At 37.9% G+C, this 23,223-nt stretch overlaps 1 protein-coding gene across 1 annotated transcript in view; it reads right to left on the bottom strand.

Moving 5' to 3' along the window:
• Nucleotides 1-368: 368 nt before the first annotated feature.
• PEX1 (peroxisomal biogenesis factor 1) overlaps nt 369-23,223 on the bottom strand; it is a 98,237-nt gene continuing 75,382 nt past the window's right edge. The window contains 2 exon segments of the mRNA XM_079931256.1: nt 369-817; nt 22,889-23,019. Of these exon segments, the coding sequence (XP_079787382.1) occupies nt 733-817; nt 22,889-23,019 (216 nt within the window). The 3' untranslated portion in view covers nt 369-732.

The following is a 23,223-nucleotide window of genomic DNA, read 5'->3' as shown; positions in this document are numbered from 1 at the left end:
TTGCTGTCTTATGCATTTATTTGCATATTCTACTTAGCTTTCTCCTTTCCCTTTACCACATTACTATATATAGTTTGTGCTGATAGTGACTGACTTTACAATTTAGTTCGTAGATCAGAGCACATCCAGATAAAGTCGTCATGGAGCTGGGGGAGGAATGGACATCATTCAGGCTCCTGGCCTTGCAGCTGGATGTAGTATATTAGGGGGATGTCACCTCACTGCTGATTGAAGGAACAACTAAATTTATTTAAATTGTGTGTAAATTCCACATTTTCAGATAATCAGAACAGATAATTGGATCAGTAGATAGATAATTGGATATTTTATTTCCAAAACAGTCAAGAAGGTGCTAAGCATAAAGCTTGTCAGATGCAAGAAAGATGCTGAATATGCAACTGTCAGTGAATTCTAAGAAATGTATTTAATTACATTCTCTTTTTTTCTTCAAAGGAGAAAAAATCAATTATTCCATGTGGCCAATATTACTTCATTAAGGATTTAAATATATAGGTAATAAAATACAGAATCTCTTATAAGTATCCCAATTTATTCTAAAGTATTAATATCAAGTAACCCTGATCATTACATAAACACAGGTTTACCAGTCTTTGATTTTATAGATTAACAAATTAAGTTAAATTAAAAAGAAATGTACAGACACCATTTTCACTGTTACAACACAGGGACAAACCACCAGACATAAACACACAAAAAAATCAGAAGTATATTTTATGCCAGAGTTACTTTCTGTCCAGGTCGAAACACTGTTCCACTTTGATTTTTTCTCTTCTTTGGATTTTGAAAGCTTTCATACCTTAAAAAAAAAAAAAAAAAGTAACATTTAATACATGTAAATGCTAAACTTATAAAACAAAAAACAATGGTTTGTTTCCAAACACAATTTTTTAAGAAACAAAAGAGAAACAGCTGGAAAAAAAATATTTGCAAGAAATTAAAGGAAGTTCTTACACGTAAATTTTTTAAAGTTGAACACTCTAATAGAAAAAGAGAACAAAGGGGATGAATAGACAAGTTAGAAAAGATAAAATACAAATGGCAGGGGCTTCCCTGGTGGCGCAATGGTTGAGAGTTGGCCTGCCGATGCAGGGGACACGGTTTGTGCCCCGGTCCGGGAGGATCCCACATGCCACGGAACGGCTGGGCCCGTGAGCCATGGCCGCTGAGCCTGCGCGTCCGGGGCCTGTGCTCCGTTGCGGTATAGGCCATGGCAGTGAGAGGCCCGCGTACCGAAAAAAAAAAAAACAAAAACCCCAACGGCAATGATTAATATATAAAACATAACTTCTGTATTTTAACTGAAGAAATGTAAAATTTTAAGATATAACTTTTTTCTTTTTTTTGTGGTACACGGACCTCTCACTGTTGTGGCCTCTCCCGTTGCAGAGCACAGGCTCTGGACGCGCAGGCTCAGCGGCCATGGCTCACGGGCCCAGCCGCTCCGCGGCATGTGGGATCCTCCAGGACCGGGGCACGAACCCATGTCCCCTGCATCGGCAGGCGGACTCTCAACCACTGCGCCACCAGGGAAGCCCAAGATATAATTTTTGTCCAATCAAATTGGCCAAGTTTAGAGAAATACTACAATATTTAACATTAGGATGCGGTGAAGCTGGTACTATAATTATATTGCTGTTGCAAAATACATTGTATGGTATTTATGTAAGACAATTTGGCAATGGATTTCAAAAGCATTAAAAAATGTGAGTACACTGTGATGCAACAATTCTACCTCTATCCCAGTGAAATAAGTAAGGATATGTGCAAACATTTAGGTATAAGAATGTTCATTATCACATTGCCTTTAGTGAAAACGTGGATGCAACTTAAATGTCCAAAATTGGATGTTATGGTATATCTATATTATAAAATGACAGTAAAAACAAAGTAGTATGGGGCTTCCCCGGTGGCGCAGTGGTTGAGAGTCCGCCTGCCGATGCAGGGGACACGGGTTTGTGCCCCGGTCCGGGAGGATCCCACATGCTGCAGAGGCTGGGCCCGTGAGCCATGGCCGTTGAGCCTGTGCGTCTGGAGCCTGTGCTCCACAACGGGAGAGACCACAACAGTGAGAGGCCCGCATACATGCAAAAAAAAATAATAATAATAAAGTAATGTATTTAAAATGTGGAAGAATATTAAAGATGTATGTATGGATGAAAGGGGGGCTACTCTACAGCAATATGTGCAGAATGTCTTATTTTAGTAAGAGAAAACATATAAGCATACAAATAAGTATGCTTTGGGAGGTAGTGGGGTTAAGGGAAATTTCTGTTTTTTTTCCCCTTCTGTTTTCTGATTTTTCTGCAATGAGTACATATTATGTTGAAGGGGGGAGAGAATATGCCACCCTCAAAATGAACCACTTTGGCATGTGGATTATTTTGAGCTGAAAGGAATCAAGACCTTTCAAGCAGACTCAGGAAAAGCTTTTTACCTCTCCTTTAACTGGCTAAAAGAATTTAGATAGGGGGCCTGCACCAGAAAGAGAGCTATTACCAGAGAGAACTTTTTTTTTTAATCTGCGTGGCAAACATCTGCTCTTCTCATCTGCTGTGAATTGCCTTCTTCCCCTCTGAAGCCCCAGGCCCCTATCCCTTTCCTTAGCTCAGGACAGTATATAAGCCTCAACTGGAGACTGCCTTTGAGTCTCATTCTTATGGGGTTCCTGTTTGTACGAAATTAGTGTTTCACCTGGTAACATCTTATGTCAATTAATTATTAGATCAGCCAAAGAACCTAGAAGGGAGGAAGGGAAAATTTTTCTATCCCTACAATTTGGTACGCATGGGGGGCTCCACTGGCTGGACACCACTTGCTCTGGGGCTGCAGGTGGGAGATCCTGGGACCTCTGACAAGAGCCAGCAGATGGTAAGAATCCTTACCACGTCAATCTCCTGGAAGTGGTGAGAGTCCATTTCTAAATTTAGCAGGAGAAAAATACTTGTGTAAACTAGTTCCTTAGGAACAGTGACTCTGGAAAAGAGCTGTTCTGAGTACTTTTGTTTTCTATTGATCCACTTCCTCCATGGTTATTGTTTTCTTCTTCTTTTTTTTTTTTTTTTTGCGGTACGTGGGCTTCTCACCATTGTGGCCTCTCCCGTTGCGGAGCACAGGCTCCAGACGCGCAGGCTCAGCGGCCATGGCTCACGGGCCCAGCCACTCTGCGGCATGTGGGATCTTCCCGGACCGGGGCACGAACCCGTGTCCCCTGCATCAGCAGGCGGACTCTCGACCACTGCGCCACCAGGGAAGCCCTATTGTTTTCTTTTGTCTCTAGTTTTTGTGTCACTTTTCATAAGGAGGAAAGCCATAGTATAGAAATGCAGGCATAGGTCCTCTGAGCCTGTTGTTCCGGCCAGCCTCACAGACTGGTGACTTCACAGTTCTAATGGACCTGCATCTGTTTAGACAAACTTTGCTGTGGGTCCCTTATATTTAAAAAATGGGTGAGGTTTCCCCTCGTCTTGTTCTGTCTTGAGAGCTTGGCTTCATGACCAGTGAAAATATTCTCTCTGGCTTAACCAAAGAGAAGCCAGCCAGAAGATATAAGTATCAGCTTGTAACTGGTGGGCAGCCAAATAGACTCAGGATCTGAGACATGAAGTGACAAGCAGCATGATTTTTTTCTTTTTATATATAGATCTTTATTGGAGTATAATTGCTTCACAATACTGTTAGTTGTTCTATTGTATAACAAAGTGAAACAGCCATATGCATACATATGTCCCCATATATCCTCCCTCTTGCGTCTCCCTCCCACCCTCCCTATCCCACCCCTCTAGGTGTTCACAAAGCACCCAGCTGATCTCCCTGTGCTATGCGGCTGCTTCCCACTAGCTATTTTACATTCGAAAGTGTATATATGTCCATGCTGCTCTCTCACTTCGTCCCAGCTTCCCCCTCCCCACCCCATGTCCTCAAGTTCATTCTCTATGTCTACGTCTTTATTCCTGCCCTGCCACTAGGTTCATCAGTACATTTTTTCTTTTTTAGATTCCATATATATGCACTGGCATATGGTATTTTCTCTTTCTGAGTTACTTCACTCTGTATGACAGTCTCCAGGTCCATCCACCTCACTACAAATAACTCAATTTCATTTCTGTTTATGGCTGAGTAGTATTCCATTGTATATATGTGCCACATCTTCTTTATCCATTCATCTGTCGATGGACACTTAGGTTGCTTCCATGTCCTGGCTATTGTAAATAGTGCAACAAGCAGCATTCTTTTTGTCCAACTGTGCCAGTTCTTCGGAAGTTTGTCTTAAGGTGTCCCAGCCCATAAGGGGACTTTGTTGTCTCAACCTTCATTGTCTTGTTAGTGCTGGAAAAGTCCCATTCCAGTAACGCCTGCCCAGTGTCAGAGATGAGCAGGTCTGCGACTAGAGGAATCACGCATTCTGGTGGGAATTCCGTTTTCACTATACCATTCTTACTACCTGTGACAATGAAGGTTTTTGCTTTCTTTGGCTAATTCTGGGAGTAAACTTTGTGGATCTTGTGAAAGCTACATCTTTTGCACTCTTTTGGGACACTTCTTGTGTTCATGGTTAAGCCATAAAGAGGCTTATGGGTTTGAGTCACCGTTAAGATTAATATAAGACCATATTTGTCAGTGGCCAGAGAATGGATCCTTTGAATTGGAAAAACTTCTGTTTTTGAGAAAGAAAGTGAGTGAGCTCTCATGCTAAACAACTGCATTTCCAGCAACAACTGTCTTTCCATCAACCGATGGAAAGACAAAATTATAAAGAGGACACAAAGGAGTACAACAGCCAGCCTTGGGGACTCCCTTAACAGGAAGAACAGAAATTAGACTCAAAAGAAAAATTGAAGTCCACATTCCATGTAAATCCCCCTTCTCAAAATCTGGCCCTGTCTACCTGTTTTAACTTCCCTTTCCTTACAAGATTTACAGAGAGCACTCTGGCCTGACTTCCAGGCAAGGGGTATACAGCTTACTTGTGTAGATGCTAAAAGCCAGGAAGTGAATTTAGGAGCATCACCCAGGATGGGTGGTAAGGCTAGCACTGCTGTCCTTTACAACTCCCCTGACTTTCCAGGGCCCTGTAATCAGGCTCTGCCACCTTCGGGCCTTGCCACGCAGCATCCTTTGTGTATGTAGCCTGGACTGCCACTGCAAAAAATTCATGTCCCATGGATAGGAGCAGATCCAATAAATCATAAAGACCTTTCACCTGCACTTTCAGAACGTCCTACCGAATTTAAAGGAGTTAGAAAGATTAGTGGCTATCTATAACCCCACTCACAGGGACCCTGACTGGCTGCTAAGGGGTATTCTGCCCACCTGTGATTACAGTGCAGCCATTAGACAAGCCAGATGGTAGCCGGGGAAAACCCCCCTCACAGGGTAAACAGATGACCAGAATTTCTTTCAGGTTCTTCTACAAATAATCAGGAAGTGGATCAGCTAGCTCAAAGGCAATGTTCAGGGGCTGAGAGAAGCAATAGTAGAGGCTTTTCCCCCTAAGGGGAATTGATCTAAGGTTGAATTATACATGCAGAAAAAAGGAAAGCATCTGAAATCCTCTGAATGCTTTATCCAAAAATTTTAAAGGCATACTGCATTAAACCCTGAAGCTTCAGAACATAGGAATCTTTTCTTTAAAAAAGTTTATTGAAGTATAGTGGATTTACAATGTTGCATTAATTTCTTCTGTACAGCAAAATGACTCAGTTATACATATATATATTCGTTTTCATATTCTTTTCTATTACTGTTTGTCACAGAATATTGAATATAGTTCCCTGTGCTATACAGTAGGACCGTGTTTATCCATCCTATATAAAATAGTTTGCCTCTGCTAATCGCAAACTCCCATCCCTTCTCTCCTCTACCCCCCCTTCCTCTTGGCAATGACAGTTCTGTTCTCTATTATCTGTGAGTCTGTTTCTGTTTTGTAGATATGTTTATTTTGATTTGTATCGTATTTTATTTTATTTTATTTATTTTTGCGGTACGCGGGCCTCTCACTGTTGTGGCCTCTCCCGTTGCGGAGCACAGGCTCCGGACGCGCAGGCTTAGTGGCCATGGCTCATGGGCCCAGCCTCTCCGCGGCATGTGGGATCCTCCCGGACCGGGGCACGAACCCGTGTCCCCTGCATCGGCAGGCAGACTCTCAGCCACTGTGCCACCAGGGAAGCCTGACTTGTATCGTATTTTAGATGCCACAATAAGTGCTATCATATGGTATTTGTCTTTCTCTTTCTGACTTCACTTAGTTCATAATTTCTAGGTCCATCCATGTTGCTGCAAATGGCATTATTTCATTCTTTTTTATGGCTAAGTAATATATTCCATTGTATTTATATACCACAACTTCTTTATCCATTCATCTGTCAATGAACATTTAGGTTGTTTCCATGTCTTGGCTATTGTAAATAGTGCTACTGTGAACATAGGGGTGCATGTAGCTTTTCAAATTATAGTTTTGTCCAGGTATATGCCCAGGAGTGGGATTGCTGGATGTGGCAACTCTATATTTAGTTTTCTGAAGAACCTCCATATTGTTTTCCATAGTGGCTGCACTAATTTAAATTCCCAGCAACAGTGTAAAAGAGTTCCCTTTTCTCCACACCCTCTCCAGCATTTGCTATTTGTAGACTTTTTAATGATGGCCATTCTGACTGCTGTGAGGTGGTACCTCTTTGTAGTTTTGTAATTAGTGACATTGAGCATCTTTTCATGTGCCTATTGGCCATCTGTATGTCTTCTTTGCAGTAATGTCTATTTAGGTCTGCCCATTTTTCGATTGGGTTGTTTTTTTTTGTTATTGAGTTCTATGAGCTATTTGTATATTTTAGATACTAACCCCTTGTCTGTCACATCACTTGCAAATATTTTCTCCCATTCCATAGGTTGTGTTTTTGTTTTGTTTATGATTTCCTTTGCTGTGCAAAAGCTTGTAATTTTGATTAGGTCCCATTTGTTTATTTTTGTTTTTATTTCTATTGCCTTGGGAGACTGACCTAAGAAAATATTGCTACAATTTATGTAGTAATATTTTATGTCAGAGAATGTTTTCCTGTGCTCTCTTCTAGGAGTTTTATGGTGTCATGTCTGATGTTTAAGTCTTTAAGCCATTTCGAGTTTTTTTTTGTGCATGGTGTGAGGCAGTGTTCTAACTTCACTGATTTACACGCAGCTGTCCAACTTTCCCAGCACCATTTGCTGAAGACACTGTCTTTTTTCTGTTTTATAGTCTTGCCTCCTTTGTCGAAGATTAATTGACCATAGGTGTGTGGGTTTTTTCTGAGCTTTCTATTCTGTTCCATTGATCCATATGTCTGTTTTTGTGGCAGTACCACACTGTTTTGATTACTGTAGCTTTGTAGTATTGTCTGGAGTCTGGGAGGGTTATGCATCCTGCCTTGTTCTTTTTCCTCAGGATTGATTTGGCAATTTAATGGTTCCATATAAATTTCAGGATTATCTGTTCTAGTTCCGTGACAAATGTCATGGGTAATTTGATAGGGATCACATTAAATCTGTAGATTGCTTTGGGTAGTGTTGCCATTTTAACAATATTAATTTTTCCAATCCAAGAGAGTGGGATATCTTTCCATTTCTTTGAATCCTCTTTAATTTCCTTTATTAATGTTTTATAGTTCTCAGTATATGTCTTTCATCTACTTGGTCAGGTTTATTCCTAAGTATTTTATTTTATTTTTGATGTGATTTTAAAAGGGATTGTTTATTTACATCCCCTTTCTGATATTTCATTGTTAGTGTAAAGAAATGCAACCAATTTCTGTATGTTAATCTTGTATCCTGCTACTTCGCTGAATTTGTTTATCAGTCCTAGTAGTTTTTGTCTGGAGTCTTTAGCGTTTTCTGTATATAGTGTCATGTAATCTGTATATAATTTTACAGCTTCCCGACCAATTTGAGTACCTTTTATTTTTCTTGTTTGATTGCTGTGGCCAGGACTTACAGTACTATGTTGAAGAGAAGTGACAGTGGGCCTTAAGACGTTCCAGATTTCAGCAGGAAGGCTTTCAGCTTTTCACTGTTGAGTATTACATTGGCTTTGGGTTTGTCATAAGTAGCTTTTATTATGATGAGATATGTTCCCTCTATACCCACTTTCTTATGGGTTTTTACCATGAATGGACATTGAATTTTATCAAATGTTATCAGATTTTTCTTCATCTATTGAGATAATCATGTAGTTTCTGTCCTTTCTTTTGTTGATGTGGTATATCACAATGATTGATTTGCATATGCTGAACCATCCTTGTGACCCTGGGATGAATCCAAATTGGTTGTGGTGTATGACCTTTTTTATGTGTTGTTGGATTCGGTTTGCTAATGTTTTGTTGAGAATTTTTGTGTCTATATTCATCAAACATATTGGCCTGTAATTTTCTTTTTTGGTTATGTCTTTGTCTGATTTTGGTATCAGGGTGATGATGGTTTCACAGAATGTCTTTAGGAGTGTTCCTTCCTCTTACATCTTTTGGAAGAGTTTGAGAAAGATCGGTATAAGTTCTTTGCATGTTTGGTACAATTCCCCAGTGAAGCCATCTGATCCTGGACTCTTGTTTGTAGGGAGGGTTTTTTAAATTACATATTCTATTTTATTTCTAGTGACTGGTCTGCTCAAGTTATCTGTTTCTTCTTGATTCAGTTTTGGTGTGCTGTATGTTTCTAAAAATTTGTCCATTTCTTCTAGGTTGTCATGTTTTTTGGCATATAATTGTTCATAGTGTTCTCTTATTTTTTTTTGTATTTCTGTGGTATCAGCTGTGATTTCTTCTCTTTCATTTCTTATTTTGTTTATTTGGGTCTTCTCTCTTTTCTTCTTGGTAAGCCTGGACAGAGGTTTGTCAATTTTGTTTACGCTTTCAAAGAACCAGCTCTTGGTCTTATTGATTTTTTCTATTTTTTTTTAAAATCTCCATCTTATTTATTTCCCCTCTTATCTTTACTATCTCCTTCCTTCTGATGACTTTAGGTTTTGTTTGTTCTTTATCTAATTCTTTTAGGTGGTGGGTTAAGTTGTTTATGTGAGATTTTTCTTGTTTCTTGCCTTTTGGGAGGTCTGAGGTCTTCTGCCAGCGTTCAGTAGGTGTTCTATAGGAGCAGTTCCACATGTAGATGTATTTCTGATGTATCTGTGGGGAGGTAGGTGATCTCCGCATCTTACTCTTTAGCCATCTTGAAGCTGCCCCCTCTCGTTTCTTAAAGAAGCCTGTATCGCTAAGAACTTCCCTCTAAGAACTGCTTTTGCTGCATCCCACTGGTTTTGTATGGTTGTGTTTTCTTGTCATTTGCCTCAAAGTACTCAATTTCTTCTTTGATTTCATTGTTGACCCATTGGTTTTTAGTAGCATATTGTTTATTCTGCATGTATTTTTTTTCTTGTTTCTTTTTCTGTGGTTGAATTCTAGTTTCATGCCATTATGATCAGAAAAGACGCTTGAAGTAATTTCTATATTCTTAAATTTGTAGAGACTTGTTTTGTGCCCCAGTATGTGGTCATCCCTAGAGAATATTCTGTGTGCATTTGAAAAGAATGTGTATTTTGGGTTTTTTTTTTGTTATGTCCTGAAGATATCAACTAAGTCTAAATGTTCTATTGTATCATTTAGGGTCTCTGTTCCTTTATTGATACTTTGTCTCGAAGATCTGTCCACTGACATGAGTGGGGTACTAAAGCCTCCTACTATTACTCTGTTCCTCTCAGTTTCTCCCTTTATATCTGTTAGTGTTTGTTTTACGTATTTGGGTGCTCCTATATTAGGTGCATATAGGTTGACAAGCGTAATATCCTCTCCTTGTATTGATTTTTTATCATTAGTATCCTTCCTTATCTTTCTTTATAGCCTTGTTTTAAAGTCCATTTTGTCTGATGTGAGTATTGTGAACCGTTTCCTTGTCATTTGTTTGCATGAAATAACTTTTTCCATCCCCTTTCATTTGTATCATTTTTCTTAGATTCCACATAAAAGCAATATAATATTTGTCTTTCTGTCTTACTTCACTCAGTATGACAATCTCTAGGTCCATCCATGTTGTTGCAAATGCCATTATTTCATTTTTTATGGCTGAGTAATATTCCATTGTATATATGTAACACTTCTTTATCCATTCATCTGTCGATGGACATTTAGGTTGTTTCCATGTCTTGGCTATTGTAAATAGTGCTGCAATGGACATTGGGGTGTTTTCTCCAGATATATGCCCAGTAGTGGGATTACTGGGTCCTATGGTAGTTCTATTTATAGTTTTTTAAGGAACCTCCATACTGTTCTCCATAGTGGCTGTATCAATTTACATTCCCACCAACAGTGTAAGAGGGTTCCCTTTTCTCCACACGCTCTCCAGCATTTGTTTGTAGATTTGCTGATGATAGCCATTTTGACTGGTGTTAGGTGATACCTCATTGTAGTTTTGATTTGCATTTCTGTAATAATTAGCGGTGTTGAACATCTTTTCATGTGCCTCTTGGCCATCTCTTTGTCTTCACTGGAGAAATGTCTATTTAGGTCTTCTGCCCATTTTTTTGATTGTTGTTTGTTTTGATGATATTAAGCCATATGAGCTGTTAGTAAATTTTGGAGATAATCCCTTGTTGGTCCCATTCTGTGTGTTGTCTTTTCATTTTGCTTATGGTTTCCTTTGCTTTGCAAAAGCTTTTGAGTTTCATTAGGTCCCACTTGTTTATTTTTGTTTTTATTTCCATTACTCTGGGAGACAGACTGAAAAACATATTGCAGTGATTTATGTCAGAGCGTTTTCTGCCTATGTTTTCCTCTAAGAGATTTATAGTGTCTGGTCTTACATTTAGGTCTTTAATCCATTTTGAGTTTACTTTTGTGTATGGTGTTAGGGAGTGCTCTAATTTCATTCTTTTACATGTAGCTGTCCAGTTTTCCCAACAGCATTTATTGAAGAGACTGTCTTTCCTCCACCATATAGTCTTGCCCCCTTTATAGTAGATTAATTGCCCATAGGTGCATGGGTTTATTTCTGGGCTTTCTATCCTGTTCTGTTGATCTATATGTCTGTTTTAGTGCCAGTACCAAAATGTTTTGATGATTGTAGCTTTGTAGCAGAGTCTGAAGTCAGGGAGCCTGATTCTTCCAGCTTCATTTTTCTTAAGATTGCTTTGGTTATTTGGGGTCTTTTGTACCTCCGTACAAATTTTAAGACTTTTTGTTCTAGTTCTGAGAAAAAAGGCATTGGTAGTTTGATAGGGATTGCACTGAAACTGTAGATTGCCTTGGGTAGAACGGTCATTTTGACAATATTGATTCTTCCAATCCAAGAACATGGTATATCTTCCCATCTGTTTGTTTCATCTTTGACTTCTTTCATCAGTGTCTTATAGTTTTCAGAGTAAAGGTCTTTTGTCTCCTTAGGTAGTTTTATTTCTAGGTATTTTGTTCTTTTTGATGCGATGGTAAATGGGATTGTTTAACAACAAAAGATCAAAAATTCAAGAGTATAGAAATGCAATATAGGGACTTCCCTGGTGGCGCAGTGGTTAAGAATCTGCCTGACAATGCAGGGGACACGGGTTCAATCTTTGGTTCAGGAAATCCCACATGCCGCGGAGCAATGAAGCCCATGAACCACAACTACTGAGCCTGCGTACTACAGCCCGCATGCCACAATTACTGAAGCCCATGCACCTAAAGCCTGTGATCCGCAACAAAAGAAGCCACTACAATAAGAAGTCCGCACACCACAACAAAGAGTAGCCCCTGCTCACCGCAATTAGAGAAAGCCAGCACACAGCAACAGAGACCCAACACAGCCATAAATACATACATACATACATACATACATACAAAAAAATAAAAGAATCTGTCTTACAATGCAGGGGCCACTATTTCGATTCCTGGTTGGGGAACTAAGATCCCACATGCCACAGGGCAACTAACCCATGTGCCACAACTTGAGAGCTCATATGCCACAACTACAGAGCCTGTGCACCATAACAGCCCACGCACAACTAGAGGGAAGACTGCGCACTGCAACGAAAGATCCCATGTGCCACAACTAAGACCTGACACAGCCAAATAAATAAATAAATATATATAAAAAAACAATTGTAGTCACCCTTCTATTTAAAATTTAAAAAAAAGGAAATGCAACAGATTTCTGTGTATTAATTTTGTAACCTGCAAATTTACCAGATTCACTGATGGGCTTTAGTAGTTTTCTGGTAGTGCCTTTAGGATTTTCTATGTATAGTATCATGTCATCAACAAACAGTGACATTTTTACTTGTTCTTTTCCAATTTGGATTCCTTTTATTTCTTTTTCTTCTCTGGTTGCTGTATATAGGACTTCCAAAACTATGTTGAATAGAAGCAGTGAGAGTGGACATCCTTGTCTTGTTCCTGATCTTAGAGGAAATGCTTTCAGCTTTTCACTGTTGAGTATGATGTTTTGCTGTGGGTTTGTCATATATGGCCTTCAGTATGTTGAGGTATGTTCCCTCTGTGCCCACTTTCTGTAGAGTTTTTATCATAAATGGGTGCTGAATTTTGTCAAAAGCTTTTTCTGCATCTACTGAGATGATCACATGGTTTTTACCTTTCAATTTGTTAATGTGGTGTATTACAGTGATTGATTTGCGGATATTGAAAAATCCTTGCACCCCTGGGATCAATCCCATTTGCTCATGGTGTGTCCTTTTAATGTATTGTTGGATTTGCTTGCTAATATTTTGTTGAGGATTTTTGTGTCTATGTTCATCAGCGATACTGGTCTGTGATTTTTTTTTGTGGTCTCTGTATGGTTTTGGTATCAGGGTGATGGTGGCCTCATAGAATGAGTTTGAGAGTTTTCCTTCCTTTGCAATCTTCTGGAACAGTTTCAGAAGGATAGGTGTTAACTTCTCTCTAAATGATTGATAGAATTCGCCTGTGAAGCCATCTGGTCCTGGACTTTCGCTTGTTTGGAGTTTTTAAATCACAGTTTCAATTTCATGACTTGTGATTGGTCTGTTTATATTTTCCATTTCTTACTGTTTCAGTCTTGGGAGATTGTACCTTTCTAAGAATTTGTCAATTTCTTCCAGTTTGTCCATTTTATTGGCATACAGTTCCTTGTAGTAGTCTCTCATGATCCTTTGTATTTCTGTGTCCATTGTAACTTCTCCTTTTTCATTTCTAATTTTATTGATTTGAGTCCTCTTCTTTTTTTCTTGATGAGTCTGGCTAAAGGTTTATCAATTTTGTTTATCTTTTCAAAGAACCAGCTGTTAGTTTCATTGATCTTTGCTATTGTTTTCTTTCTCTCTATTTCATTTATTTCTGCTCTGATCTTTTATGATTTCTTTCCTTCTAACTGCAGGTTTTGTTTGTTCTTCTTTCTCTAGTTGCTTTAGGTGTAAGGTTAGGTTGTTTTGTGATTTTTTTGTTTCCTGAGGTAAGACTGTATTGCTATAAACTTCCATCTTAGAACTGCCTTTGCTGCATCCCATAGGTTTCGGGTCATTGTGCTTTTGTCTGTAGATATTTTTTGATTTCCTCTTTGATTTCTTCAGCGATCCATTGGTTGTTCATAGCATATTGTTTAGCCTCCACGTTTGTTTTTTACATTTTACATTACATTTTCTTGCAATTGACTTCTAATCTCATAGTATTGTGGTCTGAAAAGATGCTTGATATGATTTCAACTTTAATTTACAGAGGTTCACTTTGTGGCCCAGCATGTGGTCACTCCTGGAGAATGTTCCACATGCACATGAGAAAAATGTGTATTCTGCTACTACTGAATGGAATGGTCTATAAGTATCAATTAAGTCCACCTGGTCTCATGTGTCATTTAAGGCCTGTGTTTCCTTATTGATTTTGTGTCTGGATGATCTGTCCATTGATGAAAGTGGGTTGTTAAAGTTCCCCACTATTACTGTGTTACTGTTAATTTCTCTCTTTATGGCTTTTAGTATTTGCCTTATATATTGAGGTGCTCCTACACTGGGTGCATATATATTTACAACTGTTATATCTTTTTGGATTGACCCCTTGATCATTATGTCCTTCTTTGTCTCCTGTAACAGTCTTTATTTCATAGTTTATTTTGTTTGATATTAATATTGCTGCTCCAGCTTTCTTTTGATTTCCATTTGCATGGAATACCTTTTTCCATTCCCTCACTTTCAGTTTGTATGTGTCCCTAGGGCTGAAGTGGGTCTCTTGTAGACAGCATATATGTGGGTTTTGGTTTTGTATCCATCTTTTGGTTCAAGCATTTAATCCATTTACATTTAAGGCAATTAAAGATATGTATGTTCCTATTGCCATTGTCTTGTTTTGGTTTGGTTTTCTATGTCTTTTTTCTTCCCTTCCTCTTTTGTTCTCTTGTGGCTTGATAACCATCTTTAGTGTTGTGTTTGGGTTGCTTTCTTTTTCGTGTGTGTATCTATTGTAGTTTGGGGGTTTGCTGTTCCCATGAGGTTTTGATATAGCAATATATATATGTACAAGGTTGTTTTACGTTTCTGGTCTCTTTCCTGCCTAGAGAAGTTTCTCTGTCAAATCTGAATGAGAGCCTTGCTTGGTAGAATGTTCTTGGTTGCAGGTTCTTCCCTTTCTTCACTTTAAATATATCATGTCACTCCCTTCTGGCCTGCAGTTTCTGCTGAGAAATCAGCTGATAACCTTACAGGAGTTCCCTTGTATGCTATTTGTCATTTTTCCCTTGTTGCTTTTAATAGTTTTTCTTTCTCTTTAATTTTTGTCAATTTGATTACTATGTGTCTTGGCATGTTCCTCCTCAGGTTTATACTGCCTGGGACTCTCTGTGCTTCCTGGACTTGGATAACTGTTATCTTTCCCATGTTAGGGAATTTTTCAGCTATTGTCTCTTCAAATATTTTCTCAGGTCCTTTCTCTCTTCTCCTTCTGGGACCCCTATAATGCTAATGTTGGTGCCTTTAATGTTTTCCCAGAGGTCTCTTTGGCTGTCTTAATTTCTTTTCATTCTTTATTCTGCTCTGTGGCAGTGATTTCCACCATTCTGTCTTCCAGGTAACTTATCCATTCTTCTGTCTCATTTATTCTGCTATTGATTCCATCTAGTATATTTTTCATTTCAGTTATTATATTGTTCATCTTTGTTCTTCTAGGTCTTTGTTAAATATTTCTTGTACCCTCTCGATCCTTGCCTCCATTCTTTTTCCGAGATCTTGGATCATCTTCACCGTTATTATTCTGAATTCCTTTTCTGGTAGGTTGGCTATCTTCACTTCACTTTGTTCTTCTGGGGTTTCATCTTGTTCCTTCATCTGGGACATATTCCTCTTCCATCTGATTTTGACTAACTCCCTGTGACTGTGGTTTCTGTTCCACAGGCTGCAGGATTTTAGTTCTTCTGCTGTCTGCCCTCTGGTGGTTGAGGCTGTCTAAGAGGTTTGTGCAGGCTTCCTGATGGGAGGGGCTGGTTCCTGCCCCTTGGTGAGTGGGACTGGGTTTTGTCCCTCTGTTGGGTAGGGCTGTGCTCAGGGAGACTTTAATAAGCCCCTTGTCTGCTGATGGGTGGGGCTGTGTTCCCACCCTGTTGGTTGTTTGGCCTGAGGCATCCCAGCAGTGGAGCCTACAGGCTGTATGGTGGGGCTAACAGTGGCCTCTGGGAGGGCTCAGACCAACGAGTACTTCCCAGAACTGCTGCTGCCAGTGTCTTTGTTCCCTCAGTGAGCCACAGCTGCCCCCTCACCTCTGCAGGAGATCCTCCAATACTAGCAGGTAGGTCTGGCCCAGTCACTAAAAACAGTAGATCACTACTTTTTTTCCTGAGTCCTGGTACACACAAGACTGTGTGTGCCCTCCAAGAGTGGAGTTTGTTTCCCCCAGTCCTGTGGTAATCCTATGATCAAACCCTGCTGGCCTTCAAACCCAGATTCTCTGGGGACTCCTCCTCCTGTTGCCAGACCCCCATGCTAGGAAGCCTGACATGGGGCTCAAAACATTCACTCCTGTGGGATAACTTCTTGGAATAACTGTTTTCCAGTTTGTGGGTCACCCACTCATCAGGTATGGGATTTGATTTTATTGCAGTTGCACCCTTCCCACTGTCTCACTGTGGTTTCTTTGTCTCTGGATGTAGGGTATCTTTTTCAGTAAGTTCCAGCGTTTTTTTGTCAATGGTCGTTCACCAGTTGGTTGTGACTTTCGGTGTTTTCGTAGGAAGAGGGTGAGCTCACATCCTTCTACTTCATTGTCTTGAGCTAATCCTCCATCCCCTTACTTTCAATTCATGTGTATCCTTTGCCCTAAAGTAGGTCTCTTGTAGGCAGCATGTTGTAGGCTCTTATAGTAATCTTTTGATTTCCATCATAATTAAAAATCCTCACGTAGTTGGATAGGTGGGTCAGCCCCTTGATTGCATTCAGGCTGCAACCCAGTTCTTTGAGGAAATAAAACAGACTGTCCTTATTTTACAAATTAGAGTCTGCAAAACCAGAAATGTAGCTCTAGAAACAATTCAAAAGTTCATCTCACTTTACCAATCCCCAAACCTCCCCTATTCATTTCAAAATGCTTGCAGATACTGTAAAATATCAGGATGTTAGAAGAGAACTGTTCTAAAAGATAGATAGGAAATTTTAAATAGCAGTTACCCTAGACTTCTGATAATAAAGAAATATACCTTAAAACTCCTAGGAAAAGGAAACAATCAGCAAAACAAAGAGATAACCTACTGACTGGGAGAAAATATTTGCAAATGATATGACCAATAAGGGATTGATATCCAAAATATCTAAAGTGTTCATACAAGTCAATATCAAAAAAACAACCTGAGTAAAAAATGGGCAGAGGATCTGAACAGACATTTTTCCAAAGAAGACATATAGATGGCCAACAGACATAAGATGATCAACATCTCTAATTATCAGAGAAATGCAAATCAAAACCACATTGAGATATCACCTCACACCTTTGACTTTGATGATAGTCAGAATGGCTATCATCAAAAAGATTACAAATAACAAATAATGGCAAGGATGTGGAGAAAAGGGGACTGTCCTACAGTATTGGTATAAATGAACATTTGTGCAACCACTATAGATAACAGTATGCAACCCAGCAATCCCACTACTGGGCATATACCCTGAGAAAACCATAATTCAAAGAGTCATGTACCACAATGTTCACTGCAGCTCTATTTACAAATAGCCAGGACATGGAAGCAACCTAAATGTCCATCAACAGATGACTGGATAAAGATGTGGCACATATATACAATGGAATATTACTCAGCCATAAAAAGAAACAAAATTGAGTTATTTGTTGTGAGGTGTATGGACCTAGAGTCTGTCATACAGAGTGAAGTCAGAAAGAGAAAAACAAATACCGTACGCTAACACATATATATGGAATCTAAAAAAAAAAAAAAGGTTCTGAAGAACCTAGGGGCAGGACAGGAATAAAGACACAGATGTAGAGAATGAACTTGAGGACATAGGGAGGGGGAAGGGTAAGCTGGGACGAAGTGAGAGAATGCCATGGACATATATACACTACCAAATGTAAAAGAGCTAGCTAGTGGGAAGCAGCCACATAGCACAGGGAGATCAGCTCAGCTCAGTGCTTTATGTCCACCTAGAGGGGTCAGATAGGGAGGGTGGGAGGGAGACGCAAGAGGGAGGAGATATGGGGATATATGTATATGTATAGCTGATTCACTTTGTTATACAGCAGAAACTAACACACCATTGTAAAGCAATTATACTCCAATAAAGATGTTAAAAAACAAAACAAAACAAAATGGACATGCCTCAAAAAACTGAAATTATAGAACTACCTTAAGATCCAGCAATTCCACTCCTGGGTATATATCCAAGGAAAACAAACAGTAATTCAAAAAGATACATGCATCCTAATGTTCAAAGCAGCATTATTTAGAATTGCCGAGTTATGGAAGCAACATTAAGTGTCAATCAACGAACAACTGGCTTAAGAAGATGTAGTATGTATACACAGTGGAATGCTACTCAGTCCTTAAAGAAGAATGAATACTGCCATTTGCCACAACATAGATGGACCTAGAGAATATTATGCTCAGTGAAGTAAGTCAGAAAAGACAAATACTCTGTTATCACTTATTTTGGAATCTAAAAAATAAAACAAATGTACGAAACAAAAGAGTAATGGACTCACAGATATAGAGAACAAACTAGTGGTTACCAGTCGATAGAGGGAAGGAGGGAGGAGCAAGGCAGGAGCTGGGGATTAAGAGGTACAAACTACTATGTATAAAATGAGCAACAAGGATAGATTGTACAGCACAGGGAAATACAGCCATTACTTTGTAATTTTAAATGGAGTATAATCTATAAATACTGAATCACTATGTTGTACGCCTAAAGCTAATTTAATACTGTAAATCAACTATACTTAAAAAAAAAAAAACTCCTACGAGAAACCTTGCATTCTTCCTCTGTCCCTTGAAGATGTAAATCTTATCATGTCTTTGAAATGTAAACACCCAGGAGATAGCTAAGGTACTGCCTATAATCACCTGAGACTGGGGAAAAAAAAAGGAGTTGAGGGGAAGAGGCTTTTAGAAAATAGACTGCTATAAAAACTTCCATGGCTAAAATTTTGGGATGGAAGCTACAGGGTCTGTTTGTGTGTGTTTGTTACGTCTATGGATATGTTATGTACATGTGATACTTTTCTACCTCTGGATGAATATTGCCAAAATTAATTTGTAAAAAGATCTATTTAATTGGCTTAAAGAAAAAAGCACTCATCAAATTTAATATTTCTAAACTCTCAGAAACATAATACAAACCAATCCAAATTCTTCTCAAGTTTATGTGATCTGGGATAATTTTCAGTAAATAAAAGCTAGTTTAAGTATGTATCTGTTACAAAATTTGCCATGGTGGCTGTTTTAATGTCTCATGAAATTTTCATAAGTAATCTAAATATGATCGTTTAAAACTTAACTAGTTCTTAAGTGAACTTCTCAACAATAATTAAGTTTCATGATATGTCTACTTAAATAGTTTCCAGAATCTCTTTGGTAACTTATACCCTTAGAGTTTTGGTAAGTGATGAGATTTCTTTGGATATCTTGATCATTTCTAAATAAAATACTGAAACATTAATTATTGAACATCTATTTACTTTTGGCTTCTTATTACATAGGAACTAAAAATACTTGGATGTATAAATAAATGTGTCCTATTCTACACTGAAGAATTGTACTGTTAAAGTGTATCCTTTTAGAAATTATGAAATGTATGCATTAATTTGCTAGTCTACAGAATGCTGGTGTAACAGTTCACAATCACTAGAAATTAAGGTTTAAGTGTTAAGAATTCTAATTTATATAATTAAAACTGAGAAATAATAAGGAAAACAACTGTATGCAACTCTATTCTGATTGTTTCAGAATGGGAAAGAGAATAAAGGACAAACTAAATGGGTATGGAACATTGGAGAGAGACTTTTACTTTGTCAAGCTGGCTAAAATGGAAGGAATTTATTATAAGGGTTCTAAAAAATAAGTTTTAGTTTTATATAAGTACACTACTGATATTAAAACTTCTCTTTCAGGACAAAGTTTTTTTGGACTGCTGGTCTGCTATTGATAAGACTGTGAAAGGTTTTTCTTTACCTTTTATAACTTCCTATGCCTCATGTCTGACTGCTTAAGAAAATGCTCTTGTCTAAGGTGCTTTTTGTTTGTTTGTTTTACAACTATGTAACTTTCTGTATTTGCCTGCAAAGTCTTTAATTGTTGCTGTGGTTAAGTGAATAATATTGTTTAACAGTGACCTATGATAGTATGGTGTTTTAAAACCAAATATTTTTGACAAATCTCTCCAAAATCAAATTCTGAATAAGGCTTTTTGACCTTTAACTCTGGGATTTTCCAGAGGGCCCCTGGAACGTCTCATAAGATTTGTTCTCTCTCTCCCCTTATAAAAAGAGAGATATAAATTAGGATTACTAGATATGTTAAATTACATGGGAAACACTGACATAATACTAAAAGTTATATTTATATGGATATGTTATTATATGGATATTAATGTCTTATAGAAACTATAAAATTCCTAAATATCTGATATGTAATATTATCAACCATAATTCCAGTTGTCTTAAAATACTGTGTCATAGAAATAACCAAATTTCCTTAACAAATGCATTATAATGAAGTTTCATCAGATCTTTAACCATGGACATTTTTAAGTCTCTTGTCATTTATCGTTATTGTAAAAGTGTTCCTGCAAAAGTGCTTCATCTTCAATGAGACTCATGGAAAGGACTCTAACAAGAACAGGTTTCTGATAATTTTCAATTTATACCACTGAATTAGGTAAGAATTTGCAGAACTCTAATGGGGAAACCGATGGCTTCATAAAACTAACAAAAGATCCATAAAAATTAACTACATGGGACTGAATGAACTACTGAGGATCATTATAATTTTTATGACTTTGTTTGAAACATTGCTATGTTTTGTTTTTCCAGATATAAGGAAATCTTGTTCTTTTCTCTTAAGCTATCAGTAATTTGGTAAAATATACCTTTGTGAACAAAGATGAAACATGTTTTTCTCCTACCTGATCCCTCCAGAATTCAGAAACTCTTAGTGAGTATTCTTATTTTCATGGATACAGTTATTTCCATAAGTCCAATAAGAATCCTTTCTCCTCGTAACAGGACACAATTGGAAACACTGGTTATATCCTCAAGGCTTTGACTGGAATGTCTTATTTGAGAATGTGCATAGAACAGAAAAACTAGACAGTTTTAAGGAACTAAGGTTGATTTTATGGAGCCAATAGACCTCCTTGGAAAACCAGCCTGGTACCTTGCTTACAGAGTTCCCAGTAACCTTACCAGGTGAGTAAGGAAGGTTATTTCCTGGCAAGTACAAGGACTTCAGGCTATTTTGGGGACCTCTAAAAGAGAAATTAACCCAAATACAGTTGACCCTTCAACAACACAGGGGTTAGGGGTGCCAACCCCACCCCTCCACCCTCTAACCCCCTCTAAACACAGTCAAAAATCTGCATATTTACAGTCAGCCCTCTGTACCCACAGTTCTGCCTCCACTGATTCAACCAGCCATGGATTGTGTAGTACTGTAGTAGATGTTTATTGAAAATCTGTAGAAGTGGACCCACGCAGTTCAAGTCCATGTTGTTCAAGGGTCAACAGTACATAGCTATTGCAAGCGAAATCTGATGGTAAGTCCTTGGCTCGGCTTCCTAGTCTCAAGAGGCTTTCAAAAGGTCAATCTGAGATTCCTTATGAAAATTTCCAGGAAAGGAGATTTAAAAGCATCTATATGGTCCATTACTATTCTTGTCGAACTTATGTAAATAATCAGGCCAAGTTTAGTGCAACTAGAATGAAAATAGTTTAGTCTTACTGTGGTTATCTTTGTTAGAAATGGGGGTCACTGTAGAGAGAGAAATCATGTTTCAGTAATACACCTTTGTGGATATCAGATTCTAGTGCTGTTATCTTTGACGTTTGGGTTTCTACCTGTAAACTAGACTGGATCCTGAATCATTCTAGTTTCCACCCCAAACTGCCATGTGGATTATTTTGACTTAAAGGGAATCAAGACCTACAGACTTGAGAAAAGCTTTTTACCTATCCCTTAACTGCCTTAAAAGAATTTAGATACGGGGCCTGCACCAGAATGAGCTATTACCAGAGAGAACTTTTTTAATCTCAAAAGACTTATCTGCATGACAGGACAAAAGTCTGATTACCAAACACCTGTTCTTCCCATTTTCCTGTGAATTACCCTCCTCCCCTTTGAAGTCCAGGCCCTTATCTCTGTCCTTAGCTCAGGACAGTATATAAGCCTCAACTGCCTGACTGACTTTAGTCTACTATTTTTATGCAGATCTTGAATGTACAAAATTATTTTTTCTCCTGTTAATCCATCTTATGTCAATTTATTTATTAGACCAACCAAAGAATCTAGAAGGGAAGGGAAAATTTTTCTACCCTTTCAGTGTACATACATGTACATGTATGTGCATGCATACCCCAGAATATAGCAAAATTCAACAAGAAAGTTGTAACTTCTAAAGACCAGGAATACATTTTTTTTCCCCCATTTTTAACTTTCTTTAAATTGAGATATAATTGACATATAAGGTTATATTAGTTTTAGGTGTACAACATAGTGATTTGATATATGTATATATTGTGAAAGAATTACCACAATAAGTATAGATATCATCCATCATCAACTCAGTTACATTGTTTTTTCTTGTGAAAAGAATTTTTAAGATCTATTCTCTTAGTAACTTGCAAATATATACTACAGTATTGTTAACTGTAGTCATCATGCTGTACATTACAGAGGAATGCATTTCTTGAATTAAGTTGAATCATTCACCTAGAATGGTTCCCAGTCTTTGGGTCTCAGACTCCAAAGTTACTAGTGAGACAACTGCAAGCCTATAAATTCAAATGTATATTAAACATGGTCTACAAGTGAATAAATGTGAATGTATTTAAATGGTCTTTAATTATGAATGAGATTAATAAAATATAAATTATTTTGAAAACAAAACAGTTGGAAACTGTATAGTGGAATCATTTTGGGCTTTTGATTTTCCTTTATTTTCTTTGACGCTTTTAAAATTAAACGTCATTAACCAATTCATCTGATTATATTTGAATTATTTATAATGAAAGTTCAATTATAATGAAAATTCATTTTTGACTTCTATATTCCTGAAGTTTTGGGGTATTTAAACGCATGGCTACTAAGCAAATGTTTTGAATTGCTTTTAAATATTCAAAGTATTATTTGTGATTTTAAAAGCACTTTAAAAGTTTGAGTAACTGTCACCTGTAATAATATCTATACTTCTGGATCAGAATCTTTTACTTACAGCTCAGCAAAGTTCTTCCAGTCATCTTCACTGATGGATGGCCTTGTGTGACTGAGCGCAGTCATTAAATGTGACTGACTAATAGCCAGACTGGTTCTGATGGGGCCTGCTTGGTTAAGGGCATCATCCTCCTTAAATAAAAAAAAAAAAGACAAAAGTTAACTTAGAGACATGATGGAAAAGGAAGTCCAAGTGTTATTTCTTTTTGCCAGTTTTCTTAGGAGACTACACATTCCCTTTCTCATAAGATTACTAAAAATTGTTAGCAAATAACCATTTGACTGATTGATGTGTTTCAGTCCCTTGTTTATAAAGAGAGCTCATTTACCAATCAA

The sequence above is a fragment of the Stenella coeruleoalba genome (assembly GCF_951394435.1).
Source record: "Stenella coeruleoalba genome assembly, chromosome: 9".
Classification (NCBI taxonomy): Eukaryota; Metazoa; Chordata; class Mammalia; order Artiodactyla; family Delphinidae; genus Stenella; species Stenella coeruleoalba.
Note: the sequence above shows the minus strand (reverse complement) of the source record. Positions and strands in the feature narration are given on the sequence as shown.